We start from the raw sequence: 23,156 nt of genomic DNA on the forward strand, positions 1-23,156 counted from the left end.
CCTCGCCCTCAATAGCCGAGATTGTCAGGGAAGAAGTCCAGCAAGCGCTGCAGCCTGAGGTTGTCGTCAGCACCGCTCCGGAACCACCGACGTTGAGTTACGCCGCAGTGGCCCGACGGCCACCGCCTCCTCGTCGCACCTATGTCACGCCGCCCCGACGTCAGTCTCCTGCGCCGCAGCACGACCGACGCCACAACGACCAGGTCCAGTACGCCTGCCCGGAGCCTCGCGCACCCCGCAAGACCGACGTGTGGCGAACGCCCGACCGACGCCCTCTGTGCTTTCATTGCGGGGAAGCGGACCACACCTACCGCCGATGCCCATACCGACGACTCGGGCTACGCGGGTTCCACCCGAACGACCCGCGCCCCCGTCATGGTGAACGCCCTCGGGAGATCGACGAGTACCTGCGACGACCCCAGTCCCCCGAGCCTGCGTCCCGCCGAGAGTTCCGGTCGCCGTCACCGCGACGTCCAGCTTCGCCGATGCACCGACCCCGACGTGAAAGCCTGTCGCCCCTCGCTCCTCGCCGGGGAAACTAGGCGCGGCAACCCCTGGAGGTGGAGTTGCCGAAGACGACCGACGTAAAGAGCCTCCAAGAACGCCGGAGCGCTCCCACTCTCCCGACGCCACGCATCGCTACGACGCCCCTGCAACGGTGTTCAACAACCTAAACGTCGTCATCGACGGTCACGACGCATCGGCACTCGTGGACACCGGAGCAGACTACTCAGTCTTGAGTGGGAGGCTCTCCCGCCGCCTTCGAAAAGTCATGACGCCGTGGGAAGGACCCCAAATACGAACCGCCGGAGGTCATCTCATCACACCAGTCGGGAGATGCACTGCTCGCGTCAAGATCCACGGTGAAACGTGCCCTGTCAAGTTCGTCGTTCTGCAAGACTGTTCGAGGGACGTTATCCTCGGAATGGACTTTCTCTGCGAGTATGGCGCCGTCATCGACCTCGGAACAAACCGGCTGACGCTACGAAAACCTGCTCCACCAGCGGAGGAACCCGAAGCGACGTCACCCACGGTCCGAGTCCTCGCAAACCACGTAAACCTACCACCGCGGTCGAGTGTTTTCGTACTTGTCGGGATCGATGAAGCTTCCTGTGGCGAAGTTCTTCTCGAGGGAAGCCTCCAATTGCTCCTGGGAAGAGGCATAGGCGTCGCAAGGGGAGTAGCTGAACTTCAGGATGGGCGGACTGTGGCCCTCGTGACGAACTTCCGAAACGAAACGCAACACCTCACGAAAGGTGCAGCCGTGGGCCACGTCGAGAAACTCCGAAACCCCGCCGAACTCACTGCGATCACTGACGAATCCTCGCCGCCCCAGCAAGACAGTACGTCGCCAGCGCAGCTCGACATTGACCCTAAGCTTCCGGACCCTGAACGGCGTCAGCTGGTTAACCTCCTCGCCGAATACCGCGACTGCTTTGCGACGTCGTCGAAGGTGCGCCAGACCGCGGTTGCCAAGCACCGCATTGTTACTGAGGACGACGCGCGCCCTGTGCATCGATCGCCGTACAGAGTCTCCGCTAAGGAAAGGGAGGTGATCCATCAGCAAGTTCAAGAGATGCTGAATGACGACATAATCCAACCTTCAAGCAGTCCATGGGCCTCTCCAGTCGTGCTGGTTAAGAAGAAGGACGGAACTCTTCGGTTCTGCGTGGACTACCGGCAGCTAAACACGGTTACGAAGAAAGACGTCTACCCACTCCCCCGCATCGACGACACTCTAGACCGGCTGCGCCACTCTCGATACTTTTCATCGATGGACCTGAAGAGCGGCTACTGGCAAATCGAGGTCGACGAACGGGACCGAGAGAAGACAGCCTTCGTCACGCCGGATGGACTGTACGAGTTCAAGGTGATGCCCTTCGGACTATGCACAGCGCCAGCAACTTTCCAGCGTGTCATGGACACCGTACTGGCAGGGCTGAAGTGGCAGAGTTGTCTCGTCTACCTTGACGACGTCGTAGTATTTTCAGCTGACTTCGACGAGCACTTGAGACGACTCCGAGCTGTTCTTCAAGCCATTCAGACCGCCGGACTCACACTCAAGCCGTCAAAGTGCCGGTTCGCCTATGACGAACTGAAGTTCCTTGGCCACGTGGTTAGTAACGAAGGCGTCCGCCCAGACCCCGAGAAGACTCGCGCCGTCGCGGCATTTCCAGCGCCGACAGATAAGAAGGCCGTGCGACGATTCCTTGGACTTTGTGCCTATTATCGACGCTTCGTTCGGGATTTCGCAAGGATTTCCGCACCACTTACGAATCTCACGAAGGACGCCAAGAAGTTCGAATGGGCCGAGGAGCAACAGCAGGCATTCGACGAACTGAAACGACGACTCCAGACTCCTCCTGTGCTTGGACATTTCGACCAGGATGCGGAAACAGAAATTCACACGGACGCAAGTAACGCGGGACTGGGCGCAGTACTAGTCCAAGTGCAAGAAGGCATCGAGCGAGTCATCGCCTACGCAAGTCGGACATTGTCCAAGGCGGAGAAAAATTACTCCACAACTGAGAAAGAATGCCTTGCGGTCGTCTGGGCAATAACGAAGTTTCGTCCGTACTTGTACGGCAGCCCGTTCCGTGTAGTCACGGACCACCACTCGCTCTGCTGGCTTGCGAAGCTGAAGGACCCGTCAGGACGCCTCGCTCGATGGAGTCTTCGACTACAAGAGTTCAACATGACAGTGGTTTATAAGTCAGGCCGCAAGCACAGCGACGCCGACTGCCTGTCCAGAGCCCCCGTCGAAACCCCTTCCGGCTGCAGCGACGACAATGACGACGAGTGCTTTCTAGGAGCAGTGAACACCGACGATATGGCACGACGTCAACGGGACGATCCTGAGCTGCGCGCATTAATCGAGCACCTGGAAGGGGGCAGGAGTACCGTGCCACGTGTCTTCTCACGAGTACTGCCGACCTTCGCCATCCGACAAGGTGTACTCTACAAAGAGAACTTCGGCAACAACAACACACCTTGGTTGCTGGTAATCCCGAGTGACCTTCGAGAGGAGATCTTCCAAGCCTGCCACGACGACCCGACATCCGGACACCTTGGTTACAGCCGGACACTGGCCCGTATTCGTGAAAAGTATTACTGGCCGAAGCTCCCCAAGACCGTCCACCTATACACACGATCATGCCACGAGTGCCAGCGACGCAAGAAACCGCCGACGAGGCCGGCCGGACTTCTGCAGCCCATTCCTCCTCCAACTACACCCTTCCAGCAGATCGGAATGGATCTACTTGGTCCTTTTCCGCCTTCGACGTCGGGGAACCGCTGGATCATCGTCGCCACAGATTATCTCACGCGGTACGCCGAAACGAAAGCTCTTCCTTCAGGGACTGCTGTGGAAGTCGCCAAGTTTTTCATCGAGTCCATCGTCCTCCGGCACGGCGCTCCCGAGGTTCTGATTACAGATCGCGGATCTTCGTTCATGGCCCTGCTGACGCAAGAGATCCTTCGTCTCAGTGGCACCGGCCATCGTCGAACCACTGCATACCACCCGCAGACCAACGGACTGACCGAGCGACTCAACAAGACAATCGCCGATATGATCTCTATGTACGTCGACGTAGAGCACAAGACGTGGGACGAGGTGCTGCCCTACGTCACGTTCGCCTACAATACGGCGGTTCAAGAGACCACTGGATTCACCCCTTTCCAGCTGGTACATGGTCGGAAGGTAACGACCATGCTGGACGCCATGCTGCCCCATGAGCCATCTGACAACGAGAGCGACGACGCCCAGGCGGTTGCTCAACGCGCCGAAGAAGTTCGCCAGCTCGCCCGACTCCTAATTCAAGACCAGCAACGCGTCGACGCCGGCCGCTACAACCTTTGTCGCAGGGACGTCCACTTCCAGCCCGGAGATAGGGTGTGGGTATGGACGCCCATCCGTCGCCGCGGCCTCAGTGAGAAACTGCTGAAACGGTACTTTGGACCATACAAGGTACTTCGTCGCCTCGGCGAGCTGAACTACGAGGTGATGCCCGACGGAACACGAACATCGTCACGCCGCCCACCACGACCTGAGGTCGTCCACGTCGTGCGCCTGAAGCCGTACTACGCTCGATAGGACTGTGGACCTTTTGTGCTCCAAAAGACTCTTTAGTTTATCGTTCTTTTTTTTTATTTTTGTTTTACACTGCATCGGGGCGATGCACTTTTAAAGGGGGGAGTAATGCCGCGCGCAAGGCTGAGAAAGCAACGCTCGGTCACGGTCCTCCAGAAAGTTGCCGTTTATTCATGTACCGCACGTAACTTCTATCATTTATCCCTGCATTTGTTTTCTAGAAAGTGCGTGTTCATTCTCGCCCCGATCACGCGACGCTCGAACCGCTTTCGCCGAATCTTCGAGATAGCGACGCACTCTAGATAACAGGCCGACCGCGACCTTGTCGAGTCAGTCTCGCCCCAGCGCTCGATTCTGCTGACACGCCGACTTCGACGCCCGCGACGCTCTGCTTTCTTCTGTTTCCTTCTTTATTTTTTTGGCACAAGTTCGCCACATTAAACGTTTATTTCTTTTTGTTTATTTCCTGTTTTTTTGTTTGGTCACCACAGAGTCTCGACTTTGGTAGGTTCATGAAATCTACGGGTCGCATTTTTATTGCTAGACGCGTTTTGCCTATATGCTGGTTCTTTCTGGCATTTTACAGAACTTACGTTTACGGGCTAAACAGGCTCCCGAATGTAAAATGAGGAAAGGAGGAAGGGTTTATCCTAACGACGTGTTGCGCTATGATTTCCTTTCCAACCATTTTTTCCCAGTGTAAATGAAACCTACCCTGACTAGAGCGTTATTTAAGAAGGCTGTTTCTCTTACGCCCAGTCTATTCTTATCACGAATGGCAAGAAGTGATATGCTCGAGTATGAGCTCAAGTATTTGTCGAAGCATTTGTTTAGTTGTGGATTTTATCTCGTGAAATTTCGAGGCGTGGCTTTGGCTTTTTGGAAATGAAGAAAAATGTACTTTTCCAGGGCTGTTTGATGTCAAGTTGGATTACACGAAATTGATATTTAACCTGTTCGGCCACGACCGTCGTGTTATTTTGCGGTTGCTACACGCTACGTTACCTCCGGGTAAACGCAATAAGCCCGCTGATAGTCGAGTCCGTCCTTATACACTGTGAGGTTAGCGCATCAAGTGAGAAACAATGAAACAAATGCATACATCGAAATCTGTCACGGACACGTCATAAACCCCTATCAGTAGCTTTTAAAGATTCTGGGTATACACCTAAAAACGCAGTAAGCGTGTGGGCCCGTGGAACGACGCGTTTATCGACATAAGATGCCAACACGCTTTTCCCAAGTCCGAAGTACCGGCGCTGCCTCGATGTGGCAGGACCACCGGTCCTGCCACATCGAGGAAGGGGAAGAGCCTCAAATGGAGCTCCGTGGAGCAAGGCACTCCCCTGCCGAGAGCCCTCGGCCGTTGTTTTGGATCGGCTTGTGTTGCCTGCGGGAAATGGACGCGCCTATGATTGAGCGACGGTAGTAGGTTCGCTCCCCGGAAAAGCAGACGCTTCCAAGTAGGAATGGTCCCGAAGGGTGGCAGCTCACCCGAGAAGGGAGATCCGGTTAGCGCAATCGACACAGAGGCAGCCACGCCCTGCTTGAGCGAGGCTTAGATAGGGATGCGGGGAACGAATGTAGGACAAAATGGACCCGGACACGATGGCCCACGCAAAATGACCCGTAACAAGATAATCCCTAGTGCAATTCCGGACAGAATAGTCCCGAGTGAATTTCAGACACTCTTTAATATTATGTGAAGTGCTATTCTGTAGTTGTACTAAACAGACGTTTAATGTTCTTATAATACAGTTCTTGTAGGGGCCTACGGCGGAGGGGTTCGCATCTTCGTGGTTCCAAGGCTGTCCGATACCTAATAAATCAGAGAGGTTCTGGGGTCCTTCGCGAGGCGGTGGCGAACGCTTCAACATCCAGTTAAGATCAACGCGCATTTCATGATGAAATCGAGTGCGTCCGCTGGTAATGCTGCTCTTACACTGCCGGTGGGAATGCCGCACTACATCTGCGGCGATGCCAGTGAGCTCGAACGTTGACTCTCATTACGAAAACACGGAAGAAACCGGACAAAGTCGGGGAAGCATACACCAGACAGGCGCCTCTCCCACGTGCGCTTCTTCGACTTTATACCGTCTATTTCGCGCTTTTCTTTTTTTCATTATGTCGATTAACCAACTAGAACAAACAATATACTATTCCGCTGCTTAATACAACTCTTCCGGAGCTCCCGCTGTCAGCTTTAATTCGATGCGGTATAGTTACTTTTTGTGAACTTAATGTTTTACTTTAAAAGCTATCCGGTCTTCAGTCAAACATTTCTGGAAGTTGCCTTCTGACACTTTTGAAGTCAAGAAGAAAAAACCGATTTCGCTTGCGTGTCCTAATTGTTGTGTAAAAAAAAAAAAAGACAAGTTTTGGCATTTTTGGCACCCCTCCACTCGCTCCCAGTCTTCAGGGTCACATTTGGTCCCCCTCCTAGTGACGTCATTCATAGTGCCGTGTAGGTTCCCACGTGCTCTCTCGAAGGACGCTTCCTCTCTCTCTCTCTGCTGGCATCAGCGCGCGTTACGTTGCAGCTTAGAGCGGAGCGAGGTCACCTAAGCTTCTCGCCGCAGTTCCGTTGGCCGCCACTCGCGGCTTTAGGTGGGGGAAAAAGCTCGACTTTGGCTTTGCGATTATGCAGCGGAATCGCGACATTTTTTAATGAAGGACATGTCTTCTCTATCCTCCGGGGATAGGATAAACAACGTAAAAATAAAGAGAGGCCGATTCTTTTAATCCTAAAATCGTTGCAATTAATCTTAAAGACGTTAATAAAGTTCCGTGTTTAAAAAAAAACAAAAAAAAAACTATAAGACGTGATGAGTGAAAGGCATTCATCACGCACATTTTTCACCAGTTTTTTTTTTGTGTAGTTCAGTGAAAGGAAAATATTACACTGGTCGGTTTTAATTACCAGCATCAAGTTCCAATTCAAACTTAAAACTAACTACTGTACTTAAAGTATTAATTTTGTAATTGGATTTTTGTTTTGGTATATTGCGCATATTTACATTTTTAGATGTTGGGATAGACTTAATAAAAAAATATAAGGAGCAAGAACAAACCCCACAAAAACGTTTGGGAAAGCTTTCTCTGGATTTACAATTGGGACCATTTTGTTCGGACCATTTTTTCGGGGACCATTTTTTCCCGTGACATTTTGTCTGCGGCCATTTTATCCGGGCCATTTTGTCCGGTTCCCGCGGGAACACTTGGTTCCCAGAAGATAGGCTACACCATATCTCGATCAGAACGCCACGCTTTAACTCTCTCACTCAGTCAACCTTCAGAGTTCTGAGCTGTTACAGGGGCCTCATGATCGATTATAAACATTTCTTCGTAGCGTTTTCCAATTGTGAGCACACATTTGTCTTTGGCGAGATTCTCAAATTTGTGAATTTTATAAAGCGAGCGGAAAAACATGCGTTCAATTTTTCAAAATTGTTCCAGGTAGCCGTAACTGCTAGGGATGTTATGGGCCTTTGCTGAACTAATAACACATTAATTATGATGCAGGTGAGAAGAGTGCCTGCCAGATTCCTACAAATAATGTTCTGGCCAGAAGTCCGCAGAAGTTCCCTTGTCCAAGGTGTTGCAAGAGCCCTCCTCTAGAAGGATAGGCTTGCGGGCGAAAGACGAAAGATGGAAAAAAGGATTGGAAACTTGTGTGGCGTACGCGTTCTATTTCAATTCCGGCATCTGGGCGTTAGCATAAAGGCTCGAAACAGGGCACTTCCACCTTCCCTCGTGTGCTTTTTATAATGGCGAATGTTTTCGTGACGGACACGAGTTGGTTCGAAAAATTCTCGTTCACAGCAGGACACTGCTCGGAGCCAAGCATAGCCCATTCGTCGTCGAAATAAACAAAAGGAACGGGGTTTTCCAAGAATGGCTTAGTGCGGTGCGTACAGGCGCACTTCAATCCCTTCGTTTCCTTTTTTTGGTGACGTCTTCGGTGTGAATGAATGATAGAATCTTACGAATAGGAATGTGCCAAGAGAGATTCGAATTTAATAGCGGTACGTGTCATTCGCAACCTCCGCAGTGCGTTGGAAAGACACGAAATGGTGGATCTCTCCACAGTGGTAAAGTTAGAAATGAGCACTGCACTATTTTATGCGCGTCACTATGAGCATAACACTACTCAACTACTCAAAAATAAACATAATGTCACCATAAGAAGGACCTTCATTACAGTGTAGAAGAAAAACGACATAGAGTATTTAGATCTGGACAGATATCCAACAAATTTCCATTCGTTTTGAGAGCTAAGTAGTAGGCTAATTTGTGTATAAGGAACAAAGATCAATCATATTGGCCTCTACATTTTTTTTGGTTAATGAGCATTTCAGTTAAGCATGTTAACAGTGCAGCTTGGGCGAGTTGGTTGTTCATACGTCCTGTGTTACAGCGCAGAAAAGCAGACGCCATTTGCAGAGGCACAGAACAGATAGTCACGCAGCGCTGAACGGCAGAAAACAGCGCTGTGTGAGTGTCCGCCTTTTCTGTGCCTCTGCAAAATGTATGTCTGCCTTTGTGCACTGTAACATCGGAAGCACTTCAATGCCTCCTGTTAGATCAGAATTCTAGTTTCAGAAAGGGTAGATTCTAAGCAAAGTTCGAAGGTCATAAAGAGAACACTGAGAGTTCAGGTGAATAGTGCAAGTTTAGCACGTTTTCTAACTTTTCCTTTCTTACACATCAACTTTTGAGTGTTTTCGTTTTCTGTATCCCAGTCCCAAGTGTTTAACGTCATTTTCAAAAGAAAAAAAATATATATATTGATATATTCTTACAGATGAATAATTTGATCGCTGATTGTGCTCGAAAAACAGCGGAACACTTGAAAGAAACAGCTGAAAAAGGGGGAGAACTGGACCTTAAACAGTGAGTGAAAATCGGCATTTGCTTCTATATTTCAGTGTTTATTAAAAAAATTGTATTTGTGTCTATTGAATACACACGCAGACACACATACATATATATATATATATATATATTCATTCAAAACAAAACAAAAAAATGACGGACGCGTTAAATTTTTTTTTGAGATACAACAATTACAAATAAAAATGAGAAGGGGAAGGAAGATTTTCAAACTGTTTTGCTTGCCGTGGACCCGTAGTCCTATTCTTTTTAGTTGAATAAACAGATTTTAAAATCGCGCTGCTCGTGCTCATCGTAATTCTTTTGTTTGTGTGTATCTTAAAGGAGTCATGAAACGCTTTTTCAACTTTTTTCTGTTTAGCTTTCCTCCTCAACTCATAAATCACGCATTGTACCAAACAGTTCAAGAAGTCGAAAAGGGGGGAGTCCCCTCTTGCTCGGAATCTCGCTTGACTAGCCGGACACAGCCACTGTCCCCCTAGAAGATTAGCCCGTCGCTCAAAATTCCGACTATACTCCGTTTCACCTTCAGTCCGAGCGCAGCGGACCTTACGAGCCATCCCAGCCAATCCAGCGGGGAGAGAGTCTTATGTGATTTTGAGCTCCCTGCGTCGCTCTGCCCCACCGGCAGGTGGGGCAGAGCGACAGACCTCTGTCCTCTGCGGCAGACCACAGACCTCTGTCAAAAATGTTTACGTTTAAACCGGCAGGTCACGCGATATTTTCCCGGTGCTGGATCGGCTGGAATAGCTCGTGGCGTCGACTGCGCTCGGACTGAAGGTGAAACGGAGTATAGTTGCTTTCCCCACCCCGTTCACCCCGTAGCTGACAGTGCTGTGGAAGCTACGTGCTCGTTGGGCCAGCCACACATTTTCCACGTGATCATGCTCTCTCGCGCATACCGACCCGCAGAGAATGAGGACAGGTGATGAAAGGGAGACGGCTGATTGGTCCGGCAAGCGCGTAGCTTCCACCGCCATGTCAGCTTAGAGGTAAAGGGATTAAGTGAGGTCCGGTGTCGTGTGACGTGCGCTTGGGCCCTGGTGACGCGCTGCGGGGGCCCGGTTATGGTGGCTAGTAGCCCGGTGACGCGCTGCGGGGTCCGCGGATGTATCACAGTGAAAAGGCGGAGAGTTTACGAAGGGAAGGAGGTACGAATTAGTCCGCTATGTTTTGCAAATTTTCGTAGCGAAAGTCAGGCTTCTTACTTTCTACCTTTGTTCTTTTGGCCCACTCAACGATGTGCTATTAGTAAAATCCCAATATAAATTGATTTACTCCAGCCCAAAATTCGTTTCATGGGTCCTTTAAAGGTTTCAGAGGGCATTCTGAACGGGGAGGTTAAAATACAAATAGCAGAAGGACAGATATTTTATTAGTTTAATACTGCGGGCACTGAACGCACCGCTATGCGCGTCCATTCTCAAGAACAGAAAAAAAAAATCGTGAGCTCTCCTCTCACGAGGATCAGTTCCTTCCTAGACGCCACCGAAATACAACGCCCTTGGATCGGCCGTCTCCTGCCTGGTCCTTTCACCCGATCTGGTTACCCCTGCGAGGGGGAATTGGGATTCCGCCTGCAGGAACCCAATAGACCGATGTCGCCAAGCGAACTGCGCAGGCGCGCGCATTCCGGAAGTGGTGCCGCCGCCATGCTACTTGTAGTCATCCCTTCCCGGCTACATACGGCTGCGCGTACGTACATCATCATAGATTATCATTTGGCACGCCCCGGTATCACCTTGATTCTCTTGCATGTTTTTACTTCATAAGATTGTGTTGTTTGTGATGCCTTACTTTCCTCAGCAAGTGCAGAAAAGCAGTTCCAGTCATCTTATCGCTTTAGAATCGCTTTGTCGTCTGCTTCGTCGTCGTCTGCTTCTTCGTCTTCGTGAATGCGTAAGCCCACTGCCCTTCGCGGGGTAATCCCACTGCGGCCGCGGAAAAAACAAAGCAAAAAAACAACGGCGCCACTACTCGAGCATTCCGACTTCTCGGACGTCTCAATTACCTTGCAAACAAGTGAACATATAGTGCAATAGCAAAGAACAAGAAAATTCGAGGGACAATCGGCTCGGTGTAGCACCACGGAGCAGCATCAAATGTGATGAAAAACTGAGCTTGGTGGTGCTCAGTCTTGTGCAACCCGTTTAATCAGCCATCAAGTAAGAGAAGCTAAATAGACTTTCTCGGTCAGCGATAGTTTTCTAGAAGCTGTTTCATTCTGGTTGACAGCCTGTGCGAGAGTACTGATGAACAGCAAGAGAAGCCTGCACACAAAGAACGGATCTACAGAAAGGCCATGCCTGACACGCCGTAATAATTGGCATCTATCAAAAAGAAGCAACCATGCCATATACCTGAAAGCTTGGGTGGAGATGATTTTTCGTGCACAGTTTCTGTTCATTTTTATTTTGTTTGCGCAAGATCCGAACGCTAACAGTCGCCCGACGGGGAAAGCTTTTTTCTGCGGTCTCAACTGGTGCTAATGCAGAATGGATCAGTAACACCAGCCGAATAGACCACCACAAAATGGATGAGGTTCGTTTGTTACATTTTTGGCGGTAAGTACGTGTTGCACTTCTAAATTGCATTATGTAATCTTTTCGCGTAGGTATGAAAAAAAAAACAACTCAAGGCTGCTTCCGAAAAAAAGTTGTTTTATATCAAGTGGTGCATATCGGGAATCGCTGCTCTTTTTTAGTGATTGTCCTGATCTTTTGAAGCACAGTTGTGCTTGAAACATGTCGTCGCAATACCGGTTATAACCACCAAAATACACCGAGTAAGAAGTGTGTTAAAAACGGCCTCCGCAAAGCAGTGCGGAGGTCTTATTTGAGATAGACCAACGGATAGGTCGCTACGGAGCAAATGGTCAGAGAGATTCCAGCTTACGGAACACTTCGGCACGCTGTATATCTCGTGCCCTGTAATCTTACATATTTTAGCTGACGTGCAATAATTGTATATAAATTATGAATCAAATCGCGAAACAAATCGTAAAACGCTATTTTTCCTGCCGCTCTGTCCGGCTCTGTCGACCTTTCTTTGCCATGCTTCTTTCTTGAGGGAAGACATAATATCCGAGGCCTCTTTGCCTGGTGCTGTTATTATAGCTCCGTGGCATACAACACGTGAAGCCACCCATTGAAAACCTTGAGTCAACACCTGGCTAAAAAGTCTCGTGCTAACCCGAAAATTTCCAAACGCCGGGCGTACAATGCGCGCCGACGCGGCCGGAAAACTGGGGAGAACTACAGGTACCAGAATGCACCGCGGCAGCGGTGGCGTCGCGCAACTCCTCGTGAGATCGGTCTATTCGCAGATCGCAGTCCCAGTGCGGTGGGAGGCGGACTGCGGCTGCTGCAACAGCGACTTGCGGCGGACCCGATGGCTCTTCTTCCGGCATTTCTGCAGTTTGCTATCACGTCCGGGTCAGCAGTTACGGCTGAAGGGGCAGGCGGGAGACGGCCATCCGAAGCGTTGGATTGCGGTGGCGTCTGGGAAGGAACTCATGATCCTCGGGAGCGTGGAGCTCACACCTGCCCTTTTTTTTCTCTTTTTCTATTCTTGAGACCGGACGCGCCTAGCGGTGCGTGCGGACCCTACAATATGATCAGGGGATAACTTAAAGCTGCTTTGGCTCAGCTCCCGAGAGGAATAACTTGGCGAAGACGACGGCAAAAATAACGAAAGGTTTGATTCGGGGATGGAAGAATCATAAAATATCTGATAAAAGTGCGAATGACTTATTTAAATTTGCCCAAAATACAAATAGGGAAACCTGGCTTTGGGTCAGAACCTTGCGACACTTGGGTGGCATCACTAACCTGAAACTGTGACATATGCTCGACTGTTTCCGAGCCTTCTAAGCATTCGCTAAGGTCGGCTTGAGAAGATCCTCCAAGTAGATGCCTTAAGATGTTTCAATTAGGAGTGTGCGCTTTTTGTGTGAAGTATAGGGGTTTTGGAGAAGCAAGTCAATTGCATTTATTAACTGCTTATGAATACCTAGCTTTTAAGGTAATGTGAATATTATGAATTATTGTGTTACAATTCAAACTGTGAGGTACGCTCGAGAAGGTCCCCCTAACCCTAACCTGATGCCTTACAATCCTTCATCCGGTGGTATGTCTTTGTACGTAGTGTCTGGAGCTGACTCGGGAAGCGAGTCAATTACATTTGGTAAATCCTAACGAATACGTAGCTCTTAAGGTAATCCTATTACTATGAAGTATTGTGTTTTGTTAACATTCAATTATTTTTTGTAGATTTTATGGCAACTACTCCCTCGATGTGATTGCCAGGTGCGCCTTCGGCACCCGACTGGACTCGCACACTGAGCAGAGCAACGAGTTTGTCACCAAAGCCAGGCAGGCTTTTTCGGGCAAAATAACGCTGCGACTAGTCTGTCTCTGTAAGTAGAACAAGGCCTTACAACTGCACCATGCAGGGTTCACTTGGAAGCATGTGTGTTTTTGTTTTCAATATCCCGACGCTTTTATTTGAAATGTTCAGGATTTAAGCCTCCTTATTCGCTCCGGATGCTGGCACAATCACGTTCGGGGCTGAACTTTTGTTTAGGCTTATCTAGATTGAGGTTCCAAGCTCACTCTTTTTTTTTCTCGGAACATAGGCTACGTTGTCTACCCCCTCTCTTATTTCGTCTTTTTCTAGCCTCGTTCATGCCACCTGAACTATATGTTAATATTCATCCCCTTCCACTTTTCTGTGAGCCCCTAGAATCTACAGTTTTACAGGGATGCCTAGGTGTTGTCTATTGGTGAATTCCGCTCGCAGATCTCGAGCGCTCCAAAAGTGCTCCATTTGGAGCGCGCATATTCCGCTCGCAGATCTGGCTCAAGTTGGTCATCTTCCGCTCGTAGATCTCTGGCAGCGCCCGCTCCACGGAGCGCCCCAAACTCCGCCGAACTTGCTCTGCGGGATTTCACAGATCTCTCCGGAAATTGACAGAGCGGCCCACGTGATTTCCGTCTAAATCGGCGGTGCGCATGCGCGGCGAGGTTGGAGAGATCGGCGGGCCGGTCGGGCCACGCCGCACCGTCGGGTCGTGGAGTTGGATCTGTTCGGGTGCGTCGGTTGTTTACTCTGGACTGTGACGGCTCGAACGCTTCTACCTCGCGTAGATCAGGGATAAAAAGCCGGGAATGTGGAGCGTGGCAAATCGTAAGCGCTGACATCTGTGATCACCGAGGAAGAACGACAGAAAAGCCGGAGGCAGACGGAAGGTTAGGCCTATTCATTCTGCAGCCAGTGATTGTTTACCTTTTTACACTGCATTCCATCGGCGTTTTCCCGTGAAATAAAGCAAGAAGTGGTTAGGCAACGACCGCGCAAGTGATGGTTTGCTACCTCTGTGTTTATTAAAGTCGTACTAGCAATCTGAACTCCACCGCTGGCAATCGCTGTCCGTGCCCCGCCGCTTCGAGGCGGCCGAAAGGTATGTGACGGTGCCGAACGCGGACGTCTTCGCTATTTGTGACATGGGCGCCGTGGTACGTATAATTCCGCCCGGCCTGTGTCGCGTGTTACTTCTGCAGCTAAGCAGTGACAGTCGTCACTGCTCGTCGGAAAGATCAGCCGGCTGAGGCGTTGGTGGGCTGGTCAAGTTCGAGCAGCGGCCATTTTGAACGGCGGAAGGAGAAGGGGTGGGGAGGGGTGTGGGGGAGGTCGCTCCAAAAATGCAAGTTTATCTTCCCCTCGTCGATACGGAGCGGGTCCCACGGAGCGGAATTTTGCCTCCCTCGCGGATTTTGGAAAGCACTCCAGATCTACGAGTGGAATTCACCATATGATAGACGCCTTCAGATTTTTTGTTGTGTTTCTCACAGGTGTCTGCAAGTTTTATTGAGTCTCGCTCGTATACTTCTTGCTTCATTTCACTCCGCAACTCGTTTCTGGATTCGTAGTAAAATAAACACCCCCATCCATCCCAGCAAAGTTGGAAAGTTGATAGCATAGTCCGATACCGGCATAGTCATCGAATATATTTACAAAGTATTAGACATGCTGATGCGTTCTAGTTCGACCAGAACTATTTGGAATGTTTTAATGTAATCGAAAAATGAAAGCCGTTTACAATTCCCTGTAACGCCGGTTAGAGCGCAGCTCTTGAGGAGGAAGATGGAAGCGTACTGAGGGATAGGTGACTCCTTGAGGTCACGTGACTTCAGGGGGTCACGTGACCTCAGGGGCTCACGTGACCTTTGGGGGTCACGTGACCTCGGGGGTCACGTGACCTGAAGGGGTCACATGACCTTAGGGGGTCACGTGACTGACTTCAGGGGTCACGTGACTTCTGGGGTCACGTGACTTCTAGGGGTCACGTGACCTAGGGGTGTCACGTGACCCCAGAAGTCACGTGACTTCAGGGGGTCACGTGACCTAGGGGAGTCACGAGACTTGGGTGGGTCACGTGACCTCGGGGGGGGGGGGGGGGGGTCACGTGACCTCGCGGTTACGCCGACGGCGACGGCGACGCCGCTCAAGCCGGAAACGGGCCCCTAAGAGCTGCGCTCTAAAAGGACGACCCCGTATTAGACGACGATCGAAGAATCGATCGTGCAATATGAAGCCTGATTTGTTTATATAGCGGTGTCAGGTGGTGATCCTATACTCTTGTCATGATCCCAAATATGATTGTTGCCCACATATCTACTTCAAAATATAAGGCATTGTACATAATGTTAGCAGAAGTATTTCGGTCATCAGAACACAAAACTCTTCGCGACAAAATGTTGCTATCTTATTTGACTATCATATAAACGCTCACTATGTTGAAGCATGAAAGGAATATGCTTTTCACTCGAGGTCATGCTTTATGATAGCTGTATGAAATGGTTGGAAATGACTGTTTTATAATGGTGTTGCAAATGCTAGCAAATTGACGTGTATCGGTATTTATGAATAATAAGTTGATTGCAGTTTAGTTTTTTTTTTACAAAATCATTCCCGTGCGTGCGTGTCGAAGTTTGTCACTTTGGTGCGCATGATGACCATGCTAGGGTTATTTTCGCGGTCCTGATCGAATCGATGCTGTTTTGACGTTTTATTTAGCCTTAGAAATGACGTAAGCGATGAAATGTTTAATGTGCATTCCGTGGGAAACGAATCTTAGGATATCAATTTTGAAAATATTTATTTTGCTTTCCTATTTTGTATGTTTCAGTTTTCTTCCCGAGACTCTTCAGACTGCTAAAAATGAGGGCCTTCAACTCGGATATCCTTCTCTACTTCAGGAACCTCTGCCTCGGGATCATTGAGAATCGGAACAAAACCCAAACTGTAAGCACACATTCCCATTTATAGCGATCTATTTGTTTTATGTATTACACGGGGGTTTTACGCGGAAGATGCGCAGCTGCGAACGAAATACCGCCTACTTATACGCGTTCCACCAATGACAGTCTCCAGCAGGGGTCTCCGAGCGTTTCGGTTAAAGGGCCCGACTATAGACGTTTTTCGCAAGCGCGTCGCCATCTTGAATTGTCGTCACTTCCAGTATGGGCGAAAAGATTGTTTTGCCGTCGCCACGCCAACAGAAGGCATTTAGGGCGTAAACGTAACCGTCGCACATTCTCGCTTTGCCTCCCCTCTATTTTTTTACTGTTTGCAGGTTGAAACGTTCTGATATTTTTTTGTCGCCCATACCGGATATGCCTACTTGGCGGTCGGGGGCGAGAGTAAGCGGAAAAGGTCTATACTCGTGTTCACCTCAAGAAAAAAAGAGGCTCTGCGCATTGTTCATACGCCGGGAGAAGTAGTTCTTACAAGATTTGGTTGTCGGAGGAAAAAGCGATGCTTTTGCGTTTCAAACCCGTGCATTTCTTGATTAGGTAACACATACCTAATCTAAGATGCACCTGCGCATATCTTGATTCTTTAAATAAAGGGGGAAATTAGTAATGTTCCGCGAGGAGCCGGACTCCTTTTACTAGGGTTCTTGAGGTGAAAACGGGGATAGGGATCTCTCGCAGTCTCCAGGACCGGAAAATAAATAACCTAATAAAAATGAAGAAATTGTGAAAAAGATATTACCCTGCTAACAGGAAAGCAGATACCTAAGCACTTCCCATGAGTTATGAATGCGAAAGCGCGAATGTCGTTCTTCCGTTCCCTTACTTCTACTGCGGCGTCGTGGCGTGGACGTTTCGCTACTGGCGCGGTTGCGGCCGCCGGCGATGCAGATGCCTCAGGCGCCGCCACGTTCCTCGACGCCGAGAGGAGCAGAAGCTCTCTCTGGGCCCCAGTCAACGGCCGAGACGAGAGCGGCGGCCGAGCGCGCGCTCTCCTGCAGCGGCCGCCAGTGGCTTTCCAGGAGCCGTTTCCCTCAGCCAATGGGAGTATGGGCATTTCTTTCGCCTTTTGTGGCGGTTACAGCCACTGTAGTAGCTCACCAAGAACACCAGTACATGCAAAAGAGGAGTGTGTGTATTGGCTCACTAGTGGCTCCACTTTTATGCGGATAGTTTTTTTGCCATCTGTGGACGAGCCATCCAGGACGTCCTAAAAATACGCGCATAGCGGCAATCTTTATATACGTGGACAATTTTCTTATTTTATGCACCGCACAAATTAACGAAAAAAAAGACGGGTCCTCAACACCACCGTGACAGTGTTCCAACAACGCTGCGTGGGTCTACTCCTGTGGAAAATTCCATTTGGTTTCTGGATTTAGCTTTGACATTCCAAACGAGGCATGTACGTTGGAAATATCAAGCACGATCGGGGAAGGCATTTCTTTCTTAGGAATCGGAACATTCATAGAACGTGAAGCAAGCTGTGGCCATCTCAGCTCTCGCAGCAAGCCTAAAGAAATCATATCAACATCCAGTCTCACAAAAGTTTTGACACCCAAATGTCTCGACTTCATAATGCGGGATACCCGAAACCCACGATGGCCTCCATCTGTGAGAAAATATACCTCACCATCAAGAAAAATAACGTTACGAGTCAACGAACAAAAAAACCCAGACCACCCTTTGTAGTTATCCTATATATAATATATTCACAGGGTTACCCATAAGCTAAAAAAAGATAGCGAACCGGCAGAACCTGCAAGTCCTCCGTTCGGCGCCTAATAAGGCATATTCAATGTGCCGCAAAATTAATCGGGCACCAATCAACACTAAAGAAAAGTGTAACACCAGGCACCGACCACAATACGCTCCCTGTGAAAAGGAAGTTAGATATAACATACCGCTAACATGTGGGCCCTGCTACATCGGAAAGACCGGTCGATGTATCAGCGACCGAGCGCGCGAACATGCAGCAAACCTTAGGAACCTCGTGGTACCAGAACATTTAGCCGCCTATTGTCGGACATGCCAATATAAAGCAGGGTTCGACCATCTTCACATGATAGGACACCATAAAAAACAGGTTGCGAGGGAGGTGTTAGAGAACCTTGCTATAGAGAGACGAAGAATATGACAAGTGCGTGAGCATTCCTTCAATCGCCTTGCAAGCCAAAGAGAAACTTTTTTCTAAACGACCCCCTTCGGCAAAAAATAAAAGCAATGGAAAAGAAAAGAAAAAAAGGAGGAATGGCCATAAATGAATAGAAGGATAGGAAGATGTAATAAAACAGTTGGTAGTCCAGCGATCGATCCGCCATTCTTTTCTCCTGTCATCCTCCTTCCTTTGTTCAGCTGGTTTCACCCAACATAGTTAAAGCTTTCGCATTAATAAATATACCTATATAAGCATTTAAATACAAAAATATAATATAGAGCAATTCTTTTTTTTATTCAGGAGGATGAACAACTACATTTACGCTTTATTTTTTAAACTGAACGCGGCGCTAATTATGACATTACAGAATAAGTTTCACCCGGAAAACTCACTAACCACAAATAAAAGTGCATAGGAACTTCTGCGTACTCACACGGGCAGACGACGAATGAGAACGCTAGACCCGATGATGACAATATGCGAGACTTATGACACAGGCCTCTATAAGCACGATATACTAGAGAACGCAAATAAATTTTAGCGCAGTTACACAAACATGAAACAGGGGATTATGGACAGTGGAGCACGAGGAACAATAAATATTACGCTTCTAGTGCACGTCGCGGCGCCGTGTTTTGGCTTTGCTGCAGGGCGTCACTGGAAAGACCGCAGCAGAGCGGCCATCTGCAGACCGGGCTTTGGAGACCCCTGGTCTACACAGATGGGCAAGGGTGATTTATGACTGTCGTGAGTGAATTATACTAAATGTTGTAAACGTTAAGTACTACTGATTCGCGGGTAATAAATTTGCGGTAACAAGAATACCCTTGGACACGGGAAGCGGTGGCCAAGGATGTCAGCACACAGCAGTTCGGGGTACACGGACCGGAAAGGCCCGTTCAGGCGGGAGCGCTTGCTGACTTTTTCTTCCGTTGTCTTATGATTCGACCACCAGTCGCCGGGACATAAGCCTCGAGGCCCGTTCACATTCTTTGCAACCGAGTACGACCGAGAGAGACCTGTTCAAACCTCTTGAAATTTCTGAGGACACTGGCACGCTGGCGCCATCTATGCGGCGACCCTGGGACTGCATTTCACAAGAGCGACGGTTTGGCGGGATTTCCGAAATCAAGTGCGCGTAACACCTATGAGAAAGGCTCGTTTATAACTTTGACTAAAGTTCTCCGAGCCAATAATGAAAGGATAATGCGCGAGAGAAATAGAAAATATGCCGGACCGGCAAGTTTACACTGCTACCCAACAGATGGCGCCAGTGTGTCCTCTCGTCGTAAGAGATATTCCAAGGTACTCGGTTCTGAGAGGTCTCAAGTGTGGGAACGGGCCTTTGACGCCCTGTCAGACTGAGGCAACACGACGGAAATAGCAACCCAACACGTAGTCCAACACTCGGGCAACTTGTTGCTCGCCCCCGTGTTGTCCGACGAAACTGTCGCATCGGGGCAAGAGTAGCGCAACATCGACGACAACGAAAATGTTGTCTCGGTATGACAGCTTTTGGCAACAAAAGTTGCAGCAACTTGTGTTGGTAACGTGTGTTGCCCTGATCGCTGGCTGAGTGAGTTTAGAACCGGCAACACGACAACACAGATAGCTTCGTTGCGGAGCTGGTCCACTATCAATAACGTCTTACTCAGATAAAAGGCTCCTAAAACGTTATTTAAGAGTAATTAAGACTGGCGTGCAGCTAGAAGAATTTGATGAACCTTTTTACTGTGGAATTACGGAAATCGATATTCGAAATGGTCACAGCTACGGTCGTGAACGTTCAGGCGGAAATAAGAACTGCCGAGAGACCACCTCACATTACTGTTTGTGAAATAAAATGGCATACCTACTCATCCACTAATAAAGCATAATAATAAAAAAAAATCCAGGAAAGCAAAGATTATAAAACCGAAGCATTAAAACGACCACTTTGATCATGATTGTTGATATTTGGAACTTTGGAACAGCCGCTACCAGACACCTGATTTGTTTCAAAAATACCCAGGACATCTTAGGGAATGAATCCATCACTAGCAGGCTGTAGGCAAATAGACAGCGTTGAAAAATATTTATTCCACCGATTGTTACGAAGACTGATCTTGTCGGTTTTGCAGTTTTAAGCACTGTCAGTTCAGCTCAACACCTCGCTTCAAAAGACGCTCTGGGGTACTGACTGTGTTAACTCGTTTTTACAGTACGAATAGGAATCGCATGAAAGCAATAGCCCGCCAGAAATACTTCAATCGGTCGCGTAAATCCCGAACATAAATGGCCCACGAACGATTTTAACATCGAGAGAACGTGCACCCTACCGTTTTTGTTTACTTTAGCGCAATGACCATAAAACACGACCACTTCTCTCGAAATGTCGCGAATGCGCTGCGGAACCGCAGAAGCAAAAAGGAACAATTTCTTGGCTTGACTTCACGTATGGCGGCCATAGGAACTAACTTTGTGACGTCACGACGGGTGCGGTTGCTGAGATCTCTTTTGAACGAGTATATTCTCAGTTTAATGGCAACGTTTAGAAATGATTTCGTTCCAACGTAAGCAAATGAATCGAAAGTTTGATATTCTTGTACAGTTTCTCCGGAATAAGTCAAGGCATCCCCGCTGCTCCGCTGCCTTGCAACGTTGGCTGGCTGCTACCGGACGAGCGGCGGGATCAACGCGATATAAAAACCACGTTTCGGCAGCTGCGAGGTTCGTTTTCTTTCTCGTGCGCCTGGTTCGCCTAGGGCGCCTCAATGTCCTTCGGTTTAGAGTGATGCCACCCTTTGTAGTACCCGATGCCGACAACACGCGCTCACGGGGAAAATACGAAGAAATCGACGAAAACAAAATGTCGCCATAGCACAGTCAGCGTTACAGACGCGTGCAGGGACACGCTCTTTCACGCGCTTCTGAACAAAAAATAAATGAAAAAGTGGGAGAACAAAATGGCCAGATATCTCCACTCTAAAGGCGTGTTCACACATGCAGCGGAGCGCTACAAGCGTAGCGCTGACCTCGCGCTAAGCGCGTGCGGACGGCAGCGTCTACCAGCTTTGTATCACACCGTCAAAACTGTTGCTCACGGCAGACGATAAGTAGCGGATGACACGTGAGAAGCGCTTCATTAGCGCTTCGCTGCATGTGTGAACCCAGGGTTGGGCAGTATCGCGATACAAATGTATCGCGATAGTATTTCAGAAATACATTTCGTATCTGTATTTCTGTATCGCGATACATTGTTTTCACCAGTATCTGTATTTCTGTATCGAAATACATTTTGGAACGTTTCTTTGTATCGCGATACAATCAGGATGAAATGTATTTCGTTACATTTTTTGAGAAATACCCCCCTCCCGCCCCCCCCCCCCCCCCCCAAAAAAAAAAAAAAAAAAAAAAAAGCAAGTCCGAGCCCGTACTTTTTTATTTGTTTTTACTTCTCAGGGCATCAGAGTTAAGGAGATGCTGGGGCATTGTTGCTATGCCGACCAAGGTTCCTTCCGATTCTCCAGACTATTTTTCTATACATCCTCCTCTCTCTTCTGAGAAGTGTTGCGTAGTCGGGGACTCGAACCAGGTGACGTGCCAGGAGTGGAGTCAGAGCATCTTCTGCCGCAGGTCCTTAGCTAAGGATTTCTTGGGTCATTGTTTGCTGGCATCCAATGTCCGCTTATAAATGTCTCTCTTGCCTTAGCGTACACAGTACGCACAACCGGCAAGGCTGAGTCACGCACAGTCTGTTGCAGCACGAGCCTGGCGGTGGTTGACCTGAAATAGTAGGATGACTCGCGCAGTGAAGTTCAACACATATTCGAATGCGGCCGCGCCCGTAATATTGCACGACTCAAGCGTACGTCATCAGCCGACATGAACGTGACCCGCTGCTCTGGGGATCCGAAACCCAGGAAGGAGGCCAGACGTGGCCTCGCTGTGCCGACCCAGACTTCGTACACCTGCGACTCGTCTCGAGCGCGCCGTTTCTCGGAGAGCTCGCACCTGTGCCGGCAATATCAGGTCGCAGTCCACGAGGTCTCTGTTTGGGGGATGCTATGCGAAACTTGATGACTGCAACCCATGTGTCGGTGGTGGAAGGTCTGCACGAAGGACTTTCACAACAGGGATGCTATCGTATCTTTTTTTCAACCGTAACAGAAGGTGAGACCTCGTGGACTGCGACCTGATATTGCCGGCACAGGTGCGAGTTCCAGAATGCTCCAGGTGGAACCTGGAACCTACAAGGAAAGTACCTATTGTACTTTCATACAGCAGTGAGGTAAAGTGTAATGCTCTAGGCCACACCTACGGATAAAAAAATACCAGTTTATTTCACCGTGACTTCATGTGATCAATGTTCGCAGGGACGTCCCCCTTGGACAGGGGCATGGTGGCGTTCTGATGGGATTTAGGGTGTCATAGAATTTATTTAGAGGTCGAAGTATTTCCGCATCCCTCGTCAGAAAGACAGGATGTCAGGGAACGGACCGCAGTCAGTCCTTGATGTAACGTTTTTTTTTTTTTTTTTTGAGCTTAGTGACGACTCCTTGTCGTCCGAAACCACTACCATCAAGGCAAAGTGCCAAACCTACGGGAAAGTAATTTTGGGGTCAAAAACTTCCACTTCAAGCTTCATATCAGTTGGCGTCTCTAAAAAATTTGAAAAATGTATTGCAGTATCAGTATTTCTGTGTTCGTATTTCTGCCC

The 23,156-nt window shown here is 49.0% G+C and overlaps 1 protein-coding gene across 1 annotated transcript in view; it reads left to right on the top strand.

Annotated features, from left to right (window-relative positions):
• The window catches only part of LOC8026114 (cytochrome P450 3A24), a 113,818-nt gene that overhangs the window by 24,281 nt on the left and 66,381 nt on the right, over positions 1-23,156 (top strand). Inside the window, exons 7-9 of the mRNA XM_042290061.1 lie at positions 8,895-8,983; positions 13,255-13,400; positions 16,173-16,288. Of these exons, the coding sequence (XP_042145995.1) occupies positions 8,895-8,983; positions 13,255-13,400; positions 16,173-16,288 (351 nt within the window). The remainder of the gene's footprint in view (positions 1-8,894; positions 8,984-13,254; positions 13,401-16,172; positions 16,289-23,156) is intronic.

The sequence above is a fragment of the Ixodes scapularis genome, unplaced genomic scaffold (genome assembly GCF_016920785.2).
Source record: "Ixodes scapularis isolate PalLabHiFi unplaced genomic scaffold, ASM1692078v2 PGA_scaffold15__6_contigs__length_5221840, whole genome shotgun sequence".
Classification (NCBI taxonomy): domain Eukaryota; kingdom Metazoa; phylum Arthropoda; class Arachnida; order Ixodida; family Ixodidae; genus Ixodes; species Ixodes scapularis.